Below are 18,906 nucleotides of genomic sequence, written 5' to 3'. Positions count from 1 at the left end.
ACAGGAACATGTAAGACAACCATGGGCTTCTCTTTTTGAAGTAAATTTAACGATCTAGAGGCCAGAAAAATTAGTTTTTTTTTTCTTTGAGATACAAATACGGTTTATGTACAAATACGATGCCTTCTTATTTAGTCTAGCAAACAAATCCTGCGTTGCTATATTCTTGACTGTGGTTGACTATAAATGTCACCACTCACTACTCAATTCTCTTCAATAATTTCAGCTTCTACTTTGAAGCTCTTGTTCCCATGTGAAAATAGACAGTTCAGTGTTAATTTTAGCCATGCATCTTGTTGGACTTCATTTCACAAAGTTCCTCCTAAAGATACACGAATTTTTGTTTACTGCTAGTTTCACTTGGAATTAACTTTCTCTGCTAATGGTCTGATATCAGTTCTTACTTTTGAATAGAAGATTACTGAATTAATTCTGCCTGTGATAAAATGTGTATTGTTCCCTATTCAGTAATCAGCTAGAAAATCTTCTGGATCTCAAGGTTTTTAAAGCAGGGAAGCAATTGGCTATAGAAATCTAAATGAGACAATTAACTCATGTTCAGGGAGTGACGAAATGAAACAACTATAGGGCTGTAGGAATCTGAAAGAGATTATCAACACATGTTCAGGGTGTCCTTAAATGAAGCTGTAGATCAATATCACTCTTCGTGTTGTATATATTTTGTATAAATATAATGTATCTTAGTTATGAAAATGATAACCATGAAAGATACTTTAAAAATAGTATGAGAATGGCATAAAAAAGGTAAAAATACAATGTACAGTCCCTAATTAGATTTTCCTTTATATATTTTGATGTGCTGCTTTACTACTTCAGGCCATGAGTATAAAAGATGCGGCTGCACCACCGGCAAGCTGACCAGTTCCAAGCTCGATGATGAGCCAGGAAAGAATGTGGGAACTCTGAAGGGGATGTGTAAACTGCCAAGATCCTTTGTCACAGCACATAATTCCCTGCTTGCCTTACACTGACCCGACTCTAATAAGGTGCCAACAGCTCAAGTACTGGTAAGAATAATGACTGATTGAACGCCCAGTGTCATCAGATAACTAAGTGCCTCCCAAATTGTTTGGAGAATCACCCAGGAATGATGAACCAAAGCATTCAAACACCACTGGCTGATTGAACATTATTAACACACACACTTCTCTCACCTGCAATATTATCTTAGGTCAGTAATTATCAGAAAAATGAAATTTAAGAAAATCATGCGCTTGTACAAACAAACTTTTCTGTGACTTAAGAAACCACCAGCTGCCCCTATAGTGATAAACCTGAAAACCAGTCATTCACATTCAAACAAAAAAGATATGGAAAATGATACTTACAGATATGCATAACACCAACTGCCTAGTTTCCCATTCATGTGTATCACTCGTTGACCTCATTTCATCTTGACATCCATGACAAGCTACATTCACATGCTGAATGGAGCCTCATCGCTCAGCATAGTTGCGTCTATGAACTTGGTATAAAAATTTATAGACAAGGTAAATGATATAAGGCAGAGAGGAAGGGAGCTTTGTTATTCCAACATATGAAGCTTGCAACCAATGGAGCTTATCAAATATATCTTGCCCCAGAATGTAAGACATGGCTATCTGAGGTGCATCCTTGCTTAACAATTTTCACCAACATAAAACTGTGCTTCTCCAATGGGTTTTAACTGCATTAATTTTCACAAACAAGGTCATTGATCCAGGACAAAGGATAGAAAATAGAAAAACATACTTATGAGCAAAGCTTGACATATTAATCAGGTGAGGATACAAAGATGAAACTGTGTTTTTTGTGTTTGATTAATAAGCGCTGGAGTTGTAAAGAAATATTGTTGTAGTGGGCAAGAGAGTTATTGAGAGGGAATATCTTCAAAGCCATTTTGTATGAACTAGCCTGGGTGCCACTATTTATATTGTTCTACTATAGATAATATGGAAAGGCTAACAGAAAAGAACAATAGCTACCTGCATTTGATGAGATATGCAGTACCAAAACCCCAAAGTTTCATATGGTTCAATTTCAGGTACTTTGCTAATAAGTGGTTGCCTGAGGGCAATCTCAGCAAACAATTTGGCCAATGAACTGCAAAAGAAAGATTGGATAGCTAAGAACACATGTTTTGTGCACAGTCACCACAAATAGATGTTCGATTCAGAAAAAGGAAAACCTTCAATGTTTGCCTGATGATGAGGAGGAAATGGAAACATTAAGGCTTCAAATAATGAAACTAAAGCCCAACTTTTCAAGTCATCATCACTATAAAACTCACCACCATAGCGCACAACACCATTTTCCATGCTTATAACTTTGTGCAACTAGCTTAATGATCCTCATCTGTGATTTGAGTTGAGAATGACAACCACAATTAAGATACAAATGCCGTGAAGGAAGAAATTTAAACAATTACGTGCCAAATATAGAACGAAATAAAGCATCGGATCAATTCTTGAAGGACAATTAGATAAGATTTAGTCAATGGCAATATCAATATGCAAAAAGGAAAGACTAACTTCATTGGCAGTTTAGAATCTTTGTTCATATCCCCAAGTTCTTTCCAAAATTCCTTGTAATGTGGGGATTGTTTCTTCTGGCTGGGAGAAATAAAGAAGCCCCAATGATCTGATCTTTAACTTCATCAGCCTCGCCATTCTGTTTGCCATTATCAGTTTCTATGGGTTCTTTCTATGGGTTCTTTCTATCAACCTTGCATAAAGTTTGAGTGGGGTTTTGCACACACATTATATCTTGGATGCAGATTTGCAAAGTAGGGGATAAGAAGCCCAACATCTTCCATACAAGGATTATTCAAGGTTACAAACATCAATTATAAATTTAGAACTTCAAAGTAAGAAGTTTAATGATGGCATATTTATAAAATACTTAAATCGTATTGGACAACAATTAAAATGCTCCAAAATAGATATCAATCTTAAAAGTCTAATCTCTATTTCAAAGAGATAACATGCAAAAAGGAATTTAAAATTATAACCATAAAATAAGGGATGGATGAGACATATCATCTGAGCAATCCAAAGTACAGTCAGAATAAATTTTTTTGGGTGACTAGTAGAATATACATTTTTTTTTTTTAAGAATGAGATAAATTCAAGACAAATTGAGCAATGATATCACAAAATAGTTCAACCTTGACACAACACAAACAACAAATTGCTGCAGAACATAGAAACAACCAACATGCCTACTCTAAACAAGAACACAACACAAACAGCAAACCGCTGCAAAACACACAAACAATAACACTTTTTCTCTAAAACAGAAACTGATATACCCCATCAGCCAAAAATTACTATTTTGCACACCTTGCAAACTCTAGCATTGCCTTGAAGCCATATCTGATAAATGAAGGCAGCCCAAGCTAACTTGCAAACAATAGTTATGACTTTCTAGGAATGAATATTTCAGCATAAGAGAAAATTCCAGTCATTCAACTGCTTGCCAGGACTCTAGATATCTCCTACAGAACACACAAATGAGATCAGAATTGTATCCTTATTTACCAGCCATGTCAGGAGTGGGAAGTTTATCCATGACAGTTAGCCAATAAATGAAGGCATCGCTTGCAAATAGCAGCCGAAACAAAAACCAAACCAAAGCCTTCCAATCAACAACTGAATGCTTTTCCCTAATCTTATTCCAAGTTGATCTACATTAACAAACTTCAAAATCAATAGAAAATCATCAATTTATTACTTCCTAAGCACGATGAGCATAAAAGTAACCCAGCATTTATAGCACTAATCAATATCACAAAACAGAGCTATCAAAGACATTCACGCATAGGATAAGCAAAAATAAGTTTTCTTTTGTCAACTGAACAAACAAAACAAGAGTTAAGGGGAAAGTATAGCATGTACCATATTTTGAGAGTCATTGTGTGATAACTGGTCAGCCTTGTTGTCCCCACTTTCCTTTATGACTTGTAGTATCAGGTTCATGCTTATTTCTTTCTACAGCTAAATCCGTGACCACCCAGATGGGGTTTTCTCTTTGAGATTGATCTTGATCTTCCTTTCTCATCCATTGTAAGTGGTTTGTGTTCATTTGTTAGTCTTATGCTATTTGTAAAGACCGGAGGACTGATCTTTGATCTGAATCACAAGTGACAACTCAATTGAGATTATCTTGAGATAAGCTAGATGTGAACTGTAGTTAACAAATCATTCGAAGCATAGAGAGTACCAGAGTCCCAATTATTGTGAATGGTAAATGATTTTAGGAAGTCCAGCCGCAACAACTTTGAGGGTCGTCCTCCAAAATTCCTACAGAGAAGAGTAATCTTTTAACAAATTTTAAACTCCAAAATATCACATAGCACAGTCCACTCAAAACTAGGGATCTCAAAAAAAAAAAAAATTTATCTCCTCAGGACCACAAAAAAAAAAAAAAAAAACCAACGATAATGCTAAATCAAATTGGATTACCTTACAAACCACTGAAGTCCTTTCTGTGCTTCTGCTACTCCCAATGAGTAAACTTATGAGATGCACAAATGAATAATTATCAAAGAAATAGATTGGAGCTGTTTGCAAGGTTGAGACAAATAAGTAAGCTAAATCTTAATTTTTTTTATGGCAAAGTACACATATTTAGCATAGGACATGATCCTAGATGCTTTAGAGAGTATAAAATGCTCTAACTAGTAATTAATTGCTTAGGATACAAAATCAATACAAGATTACAGCCCAATTTTGAAGAACTTTCTTTTCAACAGTTAGGTACAGTTTCAGATCAATGCAAAAATTTCTCAAGTGTTCTGTTCAGATAGCTATTCAAATGAATGTAGCTTACCAATGTAGTGGCCCATTAACTTGATGTCACTGAAACCACTCTAAATCTTTATGATTGAACATTGGTTGCATGAATAGTTCATTGAACCACCTGAAAGTTATGTCAAAACCAAAAGGATAATTAATAACCTAATCAAGGTTTTGCACTGGTAGATGGGTATACAAGACCATCAAAGCTCAAAAGTTGAGCACGCCTTGAGGAGTACTGGAATGCCATTATCAATTGTCTTCGGTATTTCTACCTCAACTGTAAGCCCACACCTCCAAATTTCCTGCATGAAACAGGGCTTTATAAAAAACTGCATACCATGATTGGCAATCATTCCATCTCAATTTTTATAATAATGATTTCTGCATAAATATCCACATGTCCCATTACTCTTCAAATTTGGGTTATAAAAGAATGTTTGCATTTACTACAGCACAAATCAGCGTCAGTGCCAAATTAAACTAAATTACCTCAAAAATTATAAAAGCCATTTTCTGGGTTCCGCATCCTTTAATTACGCAGACCTGAGTGAACATGAGATGGTAATAATTTTCAATTCCAGATATGGGCAAAAGAAGACGCAATAGTGTACAATTAGATCTGGATTTATGAATGAATAGACAAGTTGATCTGATTAATGCTCCAATCCTGAATGTTGTAAAAAATTACTATGGACCCCTCATGATGCGCCAAGAATGATATCAGCTTGTTTATGGATGTAATTCACTACCTTTGGTGTCAAAGAAAATGCATTTCAAGCATAAAAGTTCCATATCCTCCTCATGTGAGCACAAACGCCTCTTTAGTCAACACCATTTGGATCATGCATTCTTTTGACATCCAATTTCAAATTTGTGTCAAACACTATCATCATTAAAGCACAAATCCCAAAGTTGATCTGTAAAATCAAATTTTTAGTCTCTTTTTGGATGTCATAATTCATAACCAGGCCAAAGTTCTGGAGTATTTTGCAAATTGCATATCATTCTACATTAATTAAAAAAAAAAAAAACTGCTTTATCAACAAACAAATTGAGCAATTTCTTTAACACCGAAACAAGTGATATGACAACTATAAGATATGAATTAAAAAATAAAAAATCAGGACTCAACCCACATGTATGTAAATATTTCATTTAAAAAAATTGATTTGGTAACAGATACGATTAAAAGATTCACCATGTTAGAATGGGATTTAAGATCCAACAACACTTACATAATTTTCAGCTGCAACATGACAGTATTGCAGGTGGATTTACATCAAGCTTTTCTACCATTTAAATTGATTTCACTGCCATGATCAAGTAATATGATCAAAACATGGAATTGAAATCAGGACCAGTAAAATATTACAACAAGAATAGTAGATACAAAAACAATAAAGCACGCAAACCTGCACTGTGAGGCTAGGGAGGCATTGACCCTTTTGGCTCTAACGTAAGAGTAAATATAATGTTGCAAAAGGGAGATTTAAGGTCAGCCCAAGCTTCAATTTTATATTCCTCTTCTCTATCAGTATCATCATTCAAAAAAAACTCTACTTGTCTAAAATTCATGACCCCTGACGCACAAACACACAAAAATTCAATGAAACCAATCAATAAACAGCTAAAGTAGTTTTGATAACTATAATTGTTAATCTGAACACAATGGGATTGAAACAGTCAATCCAAAATAGGAATATTAGCGGTAAGCAGGAATAAGAGGCACAATGTAGCAATATGGACACAGATTTAAATGTAATGTTCATAATATTCATGCTAGTAAAAACTAAAAAGGGAATCTCACCTTGCTTGCTCTTACTACCCAATCTCATAATATGTATCCGTCCGCTTCACAAATCCCCTCATCAATGTATCCTCCACATATTGGAAACTAAAAAAGAAAAGCACATTAGTTGGGTCAGATTAATCTAAATTCGAAAAATCAACAAAACTTGCAACACCCATATATTATGATATTAAACCAAAAATGAACAAGAAAAATAAATTTTAATCAAAACCCATACTAATAAAAGATTGGGCCAACAAGGACCAAAACCATAATAAAAAAAATTATCAAATTTAAGCAAAATGAATTTTCAGCTTATGGGAATTATAGATATAAAGAACATTACGAATGCCCAAAAAGAAAAATAAGTATGTTAGATTTGGAAATAATTAATGGGCATACGAGATTGAATGATTTGGTGGCAGTGGGTTTGTGAATTTGGGTAATCTGAGAAAATATATCAACTTTAAATGGATGAGAGTTGGAGTTAACTAAACTTAAAACTTCCGTCTAATTTGCAAAATTAAAATTAAAAGAAGAAAGACGAGGGAAGAAAAGAAGGAGAGTTAACTCTGACTGTTGGGATGCGAGAAATAATGGGCCAGTAGTCTCCTCCCTCTCTTTTACAACGTGGCTCGAGAATCGGACAGTTAGAAATTCGTAATTTCTGTAATGGAGCAGTACGCAAGTAGTCTGGCAGACACTTTAATTTGTAGCAGCACTCAATTGTCAGGCTTTCAAGCATTGGCATTATTTTTATTATTGGATCTGAAACCAAACCACTATCTTTTTCTTCTTCGACTTCTTCTATCTTTCCACCCATCCCAATCCATTCTTCCCAGCTGAACATACCGTCAAATTCGAGAACTCTCAGTTCTGGGAATATATTTATGATGTGGCAGTCCTCTTTCTTGCTTTTGATTTCGGATTCTATTCCTAAAAATTCATCTCCCAACTTTTCCACTTTTCTTGCACTCGATATACGTAAGTTTTTGAGCAACGGCAACTTCCCCAAAGGTGGCAAACACTCTAGCTCCAAGCAGCCATCAATATCAAGACTTTTCAAATTGGTCAAGGACGTCATCCAATCAGGCATTGTGGTGCCCCTGAAGAGCATAATTGATAATTTTTCCAAGCGTGGAGGTGGCTCCAAGGCATTCAAAACTGCTCCATCAATCTCCATTCTTCTTCTATTCTCTTCCTCTGCATCTTCTAATAGACCTTCACCCCAAAAATCTAGTTCCAAATCGTGGAGATGTATCTTATTCTTCAACTGTGCATTCTGGGCCTCCTCTACATCTACCACATTTCCCAACCCATGCATTTTAAAGCTCCCTTGAAGTTGGTTCAAATTTTTTAATTCTCCAAGTCTACATCCTTCTTGATCATCCTTACCACCTATGTTGAAATCACTTAATGTTCTAAGACAAGTCAATTTCCCAATCCCATTTGGAAATTTTAGTCTGCACCAGTCAAGATAATATATTTCAAGTCTAAGATGTCTTAAATTGATTAGTTTACCCATCGCCTGTGGGAATTTCTTGAAAGAACGAGTATTATCAATATTCAAAGTTTGCAAATTACAAAGATTACATAAGGTTTCAGGTAATTCTTCTATTTCAACAATCTCACACAAATGGAGATACCTTAAATGTATCAATTTTTCCACCTCATTTGGAAGTTTCTTAAATGGGCAATTCAAAATTAATGTTCGTATACATCTAAAGTGATCGCATGAGTCGGATAGGGGCAAGTTAAACTCATAGTCCCTTTCATGAAAAGAAAGATAGGGAGTGTGTAAAAAGAGAGTGCGTAAATTTTTCACTTCATAGACAGACTCAGGAAGTGTTTCTTTAACTATTAATGACAACTGTCGAGCCTTTTTAAAGTCTATCTTAACCTCTTCTTCACCTTCAATTGTGGAGCATACATCTTTTGTCATTAACTGTGCAAAGTCATGCACAATATCATGCATTTTGCAACTTGTAATTCTATCACCATTCTTATCTTTCCAAAAATCTTGGAAAAAAGAGCACATGGCTAATTTTTCAAAGTACTCTTCCGCTATGTCTTCCATCTCCTTTTTTCCTTTTGAGTGGATATATCCTTGTGCCATCCAATGGATGATTAAATCAAGTCTATTGTATCGATGATCTTTCCCGTAGACAACACAAAATAAGAAACATTGTTTCTCTGACAAGGACAATTCATTATAACTCAACAACAATGGTCCCAAAAGATTTTGTTCAACATCTTCTACTTCCCACAAACTATTGTGCAAAACCTTCTCCCAATGTTCCTTACTTCTTTTGCCACGCATGTGACTCCCGAGAGTCTTTGCAGCTAGTGGCAAGCCTTTGCACTTATCTGCTAGTTTTCTGCCTAACTCTTCTAGATCCCTATGTTTATGTAAATCTTCGTTAGGAAATGCTATTTTACTAAACATAGACCAACAATCATCGGGGGACAATACCCCCAACTTGATTATGTGGGAACTCTCCATCATATTCGCAACACTGTCTTTACGTGTGGTGACTAGAATTCTACTACCTTGGACACCACATTTGAGAGCATTTTTGAATGGTTCCCACTTTGTGAACTCTTTAGTCCACACATCATCTAAGACAAGAAAGAACTTCTTTCCCCCAATTAGATCACAAATACGAGCTAATAGACTTTGCAATTCAGTAATGTTGGGGGATTGACCCTCAATACATTCAATGATTGCTTTGGCAACCTTGCATTGATCAAATGGATCAGAAACACAAACCCAAATTCTTTGTTGAAAATGGGCTTGTATCTCATGATGCTTGTAGGCTAGTTGGGCAAGAGTAGATTTTCCTATACCGCCCATGCCCACTAAGGAGATGACATGAGGATTACTTTCTTCCTGACTACCCCCGCCTAACAGGTTGCTGAACAGCTCTTCCCTAAAGTCTTCACGACCAATTATATCCACATCCCCAAAGGACGTGGTGAGTGTTCGCTCAACTTCTACAGGTGAATCCCCAGTCAAGTCAAACCCATACCTCACATTGTCTTCGAGAATCTTATCTAATGTTTGTTTCAGTTCTTCTATATTGTGACCAATCTCATGACGCAGAGAAAGGTTATCTACTTGACCAAAACAACCAAAACAACGTGATAGAGAGGTGAAGAATGAGCATAGTACCTTCATCATCTCCAGGGCTGCAGGATTGTTATTATTAACAGTTCTTTCTTCTTCATTTTGAGTTTCTGATCTGATCCTTCTTACAGTGTTCCACTTGTCCAACACGTCATCCATCATGTAGTACAAGTCTCTGAGCTGATCTAACGGAGGCTTCACAGCTGCCTTCGTGAATTGTCTTTTCTCAGCATTGTTGAGCATCGCCTTGACATTTTCGAAACAGTTAGAAAGCTTTTCGATTTCTTTATCAACGCCAACAATCAAGTTTATCTCTTGTTGAATCTGCTGAACAGCGATTGAACCCAACGGCTTCAAGAGATCAGTAGCTATTGTCAGTAGCGCTTCAGCCATAGTTAATGGAGACTGAAAGTTAAAGTTGAGAATACAATAAAGAAACAGAATGCGAATGACAGAAGTAAGGAGCAAAGTGAGAAATAGATAAAGCAATAGCAGGTGTGCTTGTGCTTCTTCACTCCTATTCGGCTTTTATAACGAACTAGCAGTCTCAATGAATAATGAAAACATTTAATATTTATTTATTAAGATAATTTCTGTCTTTACTGAGGATATGATATATGGTATCGGATGTTACGTCTTAAATGTTATTATTGGTCTTTATTTATTCGAGTAAAAAGAAAATATTGGTCATTAAGTATCGCACTTGATTTTTTTCTTCTTTTTTGATAATTAAAATTTTTACTATAATAGTTTACTAAAAAATGTGCTAAGAATATCTGTTAGCAAAATCTTAAGAATATGTGGGCCATGAAGTTTTCCAATGTGATGGTAATATCCATATAAATTAGTCGTGGCTGGCTGCTTCCAAATTCCAAGCCAACGAGTTGCACATTGGCTTTAATTGATTGAAAGCTCCATGCCATTTTTTATTTTTATTTTTTAATATATCAATTGAGAGTAAAGAGTTTGAATATTCCTTCCCCCCTTAATAATTAAGATATATATATTAAAAAATTATCTTCTACTTCCCACAAGAATTAATAATTTTTTAAAAATTCCCTAAAAAAGAATTAAAAAAAAAGACAAGTTGTGTGACCAAACTTCAAAAGTAGGTGACAAAAGTCCACAATTGACAAAAGGTGAAAACATTTCACCAATGTAAATTTGACAAACATTATTCTGCCGACACAATAAGACAAAAATAGTAGTAAACATGTGATACACTAAGAAAGCAAATGTGACCAAATGAATTTCCTATTTGTAGTCCTTTCTGTTCTTCCAATTCGTAATCAAACTCTAAAATTTGTAAATCTTTCCTTATCAGTACAAGTGAAATATAAGTGAATCTTCAGTAAGGTCTTGCTCTTATTGATCTTTTAAATTTGCATTGAAATTATTTTTTTACTGGATATTCAATTGCTTCAACGGCTAGGATATTTGAAATTTTGATATTCAATTATTGGATATTCAGTTATTCAATTGCTCAGCTTGATATAAATTTGAAATTGAGAGAGAAATACTAAAAAAAACACTAAAAAAATGAAATTCAAAATTTCAAGTTGCACCATAGAGTAGAGAACAAATTAATAGGGAAATCACTCCTTAGCACATCCCAATGTGCTTTCCTAAGGGATGTGGGACTTAGCAGGATTGCTTCTCCCTTTGGTCAGTCACAATCCACCCCCCTTATAGGCACACAAGTCCTTGCGTGTGGGGCCCACACTTTTGGTTGGGGCATAGTTTCGATACCATTTGTAATGACCACACCCAAATTGTGTAGATATTGTTTGGAGGCCTAACAAAAGCTGAGTTCCATATCGCTTAAGTGAGTGTCCTAAGCTTGGTTCGTAAGGAGGGATGCCGCTCTTCATTGTAACAAGGTGTTTTTCCTTCCTTTGTGCTAAAGGGGAGAAGAAAAGCCATAGGGTCTAATGAAGCCAAAACGGACAATACCGCATGGTTGATGTGGGGTTGTTACAATAAATCTTTGTGTAAAAAACTGTTATTAGTGGATACAAAATAATATTAGTATTTAATAGCTTACCAATTGTGAAATTATTGTGAAAATGTTGTGAATGTAGTAGCATTACTCTTGTTTTTGTTGGATCCAAATTTTTGTTATTCTTAAGTCAAAGTGTTCAAAATTTTTATTAGGATAGTCTCAATAGGTTAGTTTAGCATATAATTTTTTTTTTGGACAAGTATATATATACATTTTTTTGCCTGTCATAAAGTGATATAAAATCAACACTAGTCAATTATTAACTTAGCTCTAATACCAATTGATAAGACCAAACACTTATCCACTACACCAAAAGTTATGGTTGATGGTAATGGTGCAAATTTATTCCCTTAAAGAGTGGCAACCGAGCGCCAATGGATTGATTGAGACTTGTTCGAACACAGTCAATTATTTTTCTTTGTTTAATCTTATTCTAGGAAAAGTGGTCGCATGGTAACATGTTCAAACATTAAACCAAATAGCTTAATTGTTCCAATTATGTTCAACATTTGATAGTATGATCTTGCACAATTTATATATTTATTACATAAAAGTAGAAGCATAGCATTTAAGGTTGCTAATTTGTTATATTTACTGAGCATTGTACAAAGTTGAAGAGCATTAATTTTTATGAACATAGAGAAAGCAGCAGGTCCACCGTCCACACAGGAACAAGGAATGAAGCAGGACCAACAAACAACACTTCAATTTCAGTTGCACTAGTCATTTAATTTAAGCTATGACGATTTGGTTACAGGTCCGGACAAACATGAAACATGAGAACTTAAAATATTGAAACAACTGCTTCTCAAAGTGAACTTATTGATATTATGATATATATTAAGCAAACAGTTACTGGAAGAAGATTATTAACACTTGGAAAATATTATCTTATAAGCTATCTGCTTATACATAATTTTTCCTCTAACCCAAGCAATTTACGTACTTTTGAAATCACTTTAACATATACGATACACCGTTATTACTTATTATAAGCAAAGGGTAATATTATAAAATATACAAATCACGTCCTTCATAAAAGGATTGTGCATATTCATAATTTTAGCTATCAATTATAGGGGAACTAAACTGAAGTAGTCTTCGTGTTTATAATCTTGTGGGTTTGAGTTTTTTTTTTTTAATATATATTATATAAAAATTATCTAAAGACAATAAATCACAAATCTTGTAAATAAGAACTTCTTATTAAGATTCCAATTAAATAAATTGCTGAAATTCATCACCTGTAATAACAAACAATTATAGATTTTTTAATGAAGGGCATGACCAAAATCAATAGTAGACTGCCAAAGAGGAAATAGAAACTGAACCTTCAACTGGTCCAATAAAAACCATAAAACCCAGTGTTTTAATCGAAAAAACCGTCAGCTCAAATAGTAAAAAATAAATATCAAACTTTTTTCAACATTTTAATCATTTAAGTTTTTAAAACCATGCGATTTATTGATAAAAGAAGAAACCACAAACATACTAGAAAATGCAGATTGGCTGTGCTACTAAAGTACATGAGTAATCTACGGAGGGCCTCATAATAATCAAGTCATGCAAAAAGTAGAGTAAAAAACGAAAGTACCAATGATGGTTTGGATTTAGAAAATCTTTTCTCAGTAAAAAGTATCATATTTTATGTGTTTTTTTGTACGATAAGGTAAAAATTTTATTCACAATAATTGAAGGCCATTATGTAGTGAAAATTTGTCGTGGCTAGCTGCTTCCAAATTCCAAGCCAATAATGAGTTGCACGTTGGCTTTAATTGATTAAAAGCTCTATGCCATTATTATTATTATTTTTTTTTGGTTCCTTGCCACTTGTGGACTCACCTAACTAGCCAATTAGTAAAACAAGTCTTCGCCAAGAAATCTAGTAATACCACAAAATCTCATTATATGTTTAGCAAAAAACAATCTCATTATAATTTTAAAATATTTTTATTTTGAGTTATGGTGTATCTTAATATAATCTTATTTTATTTTATGTTGATCTACGGTAGATTAACACTTTACTTGCTATAAAAATGCCGTAACATTTTGTTATGGTAATTTAAGAACCCTTCTCTTAAAGTAGTTTTATATGATCAACTCTAAATTAATTTATTTGTCAATAATTTTTAAGTCAATTTATGCTTTTTGGTATATCAAGTGAGAGTTTTAGAGTTTGAATATTCCTTCCCCACTTAAGAATTAAGATATATAAAAAAAATTAAAAATTTATCTTCTACTTCTCACAAGAATTAATAATTTTTAAAAAAAAAATCCCAAAAAAATTAAAAAAACAAAAGACAGATGGTGTGACCAAACTTCAAAAGTATCTGACAAAAGTCTACAATTGACAAAAGATGAAAACATTTCAGTAAGGTAAATTTGACAAACATGATTCTGCCGACATAAGAAGACAAAAACAATAGTAAATATGTGATTCACCAAGAAAGCAAATGTGACCAAATGAATTTCCTATTCATTTTATATAGATAGTCGCTGGTCTTTCGTAAGTAATGTTTTTACATAGAACATTGAGGATTATTAACTTATTTTAGTGGTTCCATAAAAAACAAATTTAAAAAAAAAAACTTAGGTTGTGTTTGGTAATAGTTTTTGTTTTCTATTTTTAAAAACTTGTTTTTGAGAATATAAAGAAAAACTAATTTTCTTGTATTTTTGAAATAAAAAACATGTTTGGTTAGTTAAAATTAAAAAAAAAAAGTTTTTTGAAGAAAAAAATAGAAAATATTAAAATATGTTGTTACTAGGATTTGAAATTTAATGATAACTCATTTAATGAGATAGACTCATTAAATTAAATGTATATTTTCATTGATTTTTGAAAATTAAAAACTGAAAAAAGCCTTTTGCATATTTCAGTTTCCTTCACAAATTGAGTTTTGAGAATAGTTTTTATTTTATGTCTATTTTGGGTTGCCAAACAAGTTTTTTAGTTTCAAAAATAGAAAATTGTTTTTGAAAACAGACAATAAGAAATAAAAAACGGTTACCAAACATAACCCTTATTCTATTAGCTACTCTTTTATAATTCACGATATCATATACTATTTTTTATTTGCCCTTTTATGGCAAAGTCACAAGGCTAACATGTCACAACATTTTGTATAATTAATTTAATTATTAAAGTTAACTTAGTTCCTAAAATAGTTGAGAAAAATAACTAACTGGCCTAACAATTTTAAGGGAAAAAAAATTAGTTTTAAGAACTAAATTAATAAATTTTGAAAAATCTTGAACTTAATTGGCATTAGTCTAAACCTTAAGATTTATAAAAGAAATTTACCCTTTATTTTTTTTACACTAAGGTAAAAATTTGATTCATAATAAAATTTAAAACCCTACAAATTAGAGCGTTCTTATCAAACCTTTCAAATGTTAAAAATTTTATTTTTTTAGCATTTGAAAGGTTTAAGCATGCTCCATCAAACCTTTTATATTGTAAAATTTTTGCAATTGATGAATAGTGTCATTTCAAATATGAAAGGACACTATTCATCAATTGTAAAAATTTATATTACTTTTTTATTCTATGGAGCTCACTTTTATATTACTTTTAGAGAGGAAAAATAAAAAATTAGTGAAAAATAATAAAGAAACAATATTTAAATAAAATTATAAAAAAATTAAAAGTTTTGATATAAATTGTACTGTAAAGTGATGTATTATATGTTATAAATATAAGTTTTGAGAGAGTAAATATTAAATTTTTTAGAAGGTTTGACAAGAATATTAAGGAGTTGGTCCAGATCACGTTGGCTGATATTAATTGAAAGCACCTGCCAGCCACTACTTTATTTATAAAAAAATAATAGTAATAAAAAAGTAAAACGCGCGACAGGTCCTTGAAATTGTCTGTGGTACTAGTAATAATAATGTCCATAGAGTGGGCCTTAAAATTATTGAAGGTCATTATATAGAGGAAATTTGTCGTGCCTGGTTGTTTCCAAATTCCAACCCAACGAGTTGCACGTTGGCCTTGATTGATTGAAAGCTCTATGCCATTTTTTTTTTTTTTTTTGGTTCCTCCCCACTCATTAACCAATGAGTGTTCATAAATAAATAAAAAATAAACCAACAAGTGAAACAAGTCTTCAAGAACGGTAGGTCAAGAACAAATATAGTAATACAACCAAATCTCATTATAATTTAAAAATATTTTTTATTTGAGTTGTAGTGTATATCAATATAATTTTATTTTATTTTATATTGATCTATGGTAGATGGACACTTATTATAAAAATGCTATAACATTTTGTTATGAATCTCTTCTCTTAAAGCTGACTTATATGATCAGCTCTAGTTTAATTTATTTGTCAATTATTTTTAAATTAATTAGTCGTACATCCATGTAATTATTAGAGATTTCACTAGTTGAGCTGCCTGGAAGGCCGGGACCCACAAAATCTTTTCTAAGCAATTAAGTGGTCAAGTGGTAATATGTTGAAACATTTTAAATTACTGGCACTTAACCAATACAAATATTTTGTACTATCTTTTGTATTCCAAACTTCCAATACATTTTTTTATGTTCCAATTTATATTCCACAAATTATAATATTTCTTGTGTTTATTTGATTTTTCTTATAAAATAGCTAACGAACATGTTGCAATATGGTAATAGGCGCATGCCCCAATAATGTGGTTCAATATGTACTTAAATAAAAACTAGTGAAATTACATTTTAAATCCTAGTCCTTCTAGCTTCATTTTTTACAAAAATAAATAGGAATAGGATTTATGCCAAGATGGACACTAAAATTCAGTTCCACCATAGTCCTTGTAGCTTCCTCAATGAACATGTTTTCGTTTCTTTCCTCTTTTTTTTTTTGGATAGAAAATATAAGAAATTCAATACTTATTAAGACATGTTACACTTCTTAAAAAATAAAAAGAAAGTAAAGATCAGTAGAGGACAATAAATATACACTTAGGGACAACCATCTTATTTATTGGACCCATCAAGTGGAACTTTTTACTTTTTATATTTTAGAAAACCATCAAGTAGAATTTACTCAATTTAGTATAGGAAAAAGTCAATTCCAAAAAAAAAAAAAAAAATCTTACAACGTTTTCATAATGTCTTTATTTGAGTTGTGATGGTCTCGATATATCAAGCATTAAAAAAAAAAATCAAATATAAAGAATAGGATAGAAAGTCATTAACCTTGATTGTTGGCATAAACCCAAGGATCCAGTCTGATAAGCACTTACCTACTACACCAAAAGCTATAGCTAATGGTAAGGATGCAATTTAATTCCCTTAAGGGTGGCAGCCCAAGTCACTAGATTGACTGAGACTTGTCCCAACCTAACCTTTGCAAGATGTTGCACTTGATCCATTAGGTCTCTGTCCAACAATCCTACCCCCAATACTGCATGCACAACAAAGAAGTCAAACTCGTGACCTAGCTCTAATACCAATTAATAGGACCAATCACTTCTCAATTACACCAAAAGTTATGGTTGATGGTAAGGGTGCAAATTTATTCCCTTAAAAAATGGCAATCTAGCATTAACAATTGACTAAGACCTGTTCGAATAGAGTCAATTTTTTTCTTTGTTTAAACTTATTCAAGGAAAAGTGATTGCATGGTAACATGTTTGAACATTAAACCAAATAGCTTAATTGTTCTAATTATGTTCAAGGTTTGATAGTATGATCATGCACTATCTATATATTTATTATATAAAAATGGAAGTGTAGCATTTGATTTTGCTAATTTGTTATATTTATAATGAGCAATATCATTATTATTTTTTATATCAGTGCAGCACGGGACAAATACCTATTTATGAATTATGCACCTTTGCAGGAAAAGATGTCATGGGCCATGACTAATATGCCTTCTCTTCTAGAAAAGTGTTTCCCTACAAAAACGTGCAACATGCTTCTAGGCAACAGAAACAGACACAATTGTACAAAGTTGAAGGGCATTAATTTTCATTAACACAGAGAAAGCAGCAGGTCCACACAAGAACAGGGAATGAAGCCGGACCAACAAACAACACTTCAATTTTAGTTGCACTCGTCGTTTGATTTAAGCTATATGATGATTTGGTTATAGGTCCGGTGAAAAGACTGACAAACATGAGACTTGAATTAAGAACTACTTCTCAAAGTGAACTTATTGATATAATGATATATATTGAGCATGCTTTACATACAATTACCTGGAGAAGATTAATAATTATTATCGCATTGGAAATTTTATCTTATAAATCCTTTGCTTATACATCATTTTTCTTCTAACCCAAACAATTTAGGTACTTTTCAAATCACTTTAACATATATGATACAGAGTGAAGATTGGGGCTTTCGGTACGCGTACGTAGGAAATTTCCAAGGAGCTTCATTCAATGTAACTTCATTTAATGAGGATTGGGGCTTCATTCAATGTATATTTACTTTGGCATGGTGTACTTTTTTTGATGGGTTTGGCATGTTGTACTTTCACTAATGTATCTTTTACTTTCGAATTATGCTGGGTACAATTTTTTGCACAATTTTATGCCACAACTTACCATAAAACGAGTTATGATTGGTAAAGATACGTTAGCAGGTCATATAGGGACATATTTTTACCAATCACAACTCACACTATAACAAGTTATAACATAAAATTATGCCAAAAATTATGTCTCTACCATAATTCTTTACTTTAGCATACCGTGTTTCATTCGCTTCCATTGCAGGTCACGTGCGAAATTTGCAAGGAAGCTTCGTGTTTTACCTTGCTTTTTGACCGGCAAGTGAATGGCAATGAGAAAATTGATATCCAGAGCCAGTGGAAATAGCGGTTTCAGTCTCATGATGCTATGGGTTCCAGTTCTTTTCTTCTTTTTATATTTCTTTTTAATTAGCTATAGAGTTTTTTTTTTTTCGAGGAATAGCTATAAAGTTTTCTCAACAGTTAACACTACTTTTTAACGAACAAAGGGATGGATTTTTGTGAACAAAGTTAGGACCTTTTACACCGGAGTGATTAAAGGCCCGACCGTTTAGTAGAGTAGTTTTAGTAACATTGTTTGTAATTTTTTGAAATATATGTGAGTAAAAAAGTGTGTAAAAATATGTGTACGGTTGTTTAAAAATTGAAAATGTGAATTTGAACCACTCTACCAAACATGCCCTAAGTAAATTTAGGAAATGGAAAATGGGGAAGAAGAG

At 32.8% G+C, this 18,906-nt stretch overlaps 2 protein-coding genes across 18 annotated transcripts; both read right to left on the bottom strand.

Annotated features, from left to right (window-relative positions):
* Positions 1 to 630: 630 nt before the first annotated feature.
* LOC142634413 (uncharacterized) lies at positions 631 to 5,104 on the bottom strand. Of its 17 annotated transcripts, none has more exons than XR_012844156.1 (10): positions 4,831 to 5,104; positions 4,464 to 4,515; positions 4,222 to 4,301; positions 3,897 to 4,130; positions 3,342 to 3,685; positions 2,532 to 2,808; positions 2,291 to 2,355; positions 1,986 to 2,103; positions 1,350 to 1,687; positions 631 to 1,175 (listed from the first exon to the last, which is right to left on the bottom strand). XR_012844156.1 is itself a non-coding variant. In XM_075808699.1 (9 exons), the coding sequence occupies exons 5-8, from the start codon at positions 3,975 to 3,977 to the stop codon at positions 1,640 to 1,642; spliced, it is 312 nt and encodes a 103-aa protein (XP_075664814.1). In that variant the 5' UTR covers positions 3,978 to 4,130; positions 4,222 to 4,301; positions 4,464 to 4,515; positions 4,831 to 4,920; positions 5,072 to 5,104; the 3' UTR covers positions 631 to 1,175; positions 1,350 to 1,639. The 17 variants fall into 17 exon arrangements, 6 of the variants coding, with proteins under 6 accessions (XP_075664814.1, XP_075664815.1, XP_075664820.1 ...); XR_012844149.1 differs by having other exon boundaries at positions 2,189 to 2,355; positions 4,831 to 5,102; XR_012844153.1 differs by having other exon boundaries at positions 2,189 to 2,355; positions 2,532 to 2,670; positions 4,831 to 5,102.
* Positions 5,105 to 7,117: 2,013 nt separating this feature from the next.
* Positions 7,118 to 10,638, bottom strand: LOC142635927 (putative disease resistance protein RGA1). Its single transcript, XM_075809971.1, has 4 exons — positions 10,597 to 10,638; positions 10,452 to 10,491; positions 7,892 to 10,131; positions 7,118 to 7,789 (listed from the first exon to the last, which is right to left on the bottom strand). The coding sequence occupies exons 1-4, from the start codon at positions 10,636 to 10,638 to the stop codon at positions 7,118 to 7,120; spliced, it is 2,994 nt and encodes a 997-aa protein (XP_075666086.1).
* Between the last annotated feature and the right edge of the window lie 8,268 nt (positions 10,639 to 18,906).

The sequence above is a fragment of the Castanea sativa genome, chromosome 5, assembly GCF_040712315.1.
Source record: "Castanea sativa cultivar Marrone di Chiusa Pesio chromosome 5, ASM4071231v1".
NCBI lineage: Eukaryota > Viridiplantae > Streptophyta > Magnoliopsida > Fagales > Fagaceae > Castanea > Castanea sativa.
This window is presented reverse-complemented; position numbering and strand designations above follow the sequence as displayed.

Excerpts from the sequence above, each read along its gene's own strand:
- LOC142634413 (XM_075808699.1), bottom strand. The coding sequence starts at position 3,977 with ATGAACCTGATACTACAAGTCATAAAGGAAAGTGGGGACAACAAGGCT. Across the intron at positions 2,356-3,896 it reads ACAATGACTCTCAAAATATG|ATGAGGATCATTAAGCTAGT; the intron begins GTACATGCTATA and ends CTCAAATCACAG. Across the intron at positions 2,104-2,290 it reads TGGTGTTGTGCGCTATGGTG|TTCATTGGCCAAATTGTTTG; the intron begins GTGAGTTTTATA and ends TTTCTTTTGCAG.
- LOC142635927 (XM_075809971.1), bottom strand. The coding sequence starts at position 10,638 with ATGGCATGGAGCTTTCAATCAATTAAAGCCAATGTGCAACTC. Across the intron at positions 10,492-10,596 it reads TTAAAGCCAATGTGCAACTC|ATATTCTTAGCACATTTTTT; the intron begins GTTGGCTTGGAA and ends TTTTGCTAACAG. Across the intron at positions 7,790-7,891 it reads TGCATGGGTTGGGAAATGTG|GAAGAGAATAGAAGAAGAAT; the intron begins GTAGATGTAGAG and ends GAAGATGCAGAG.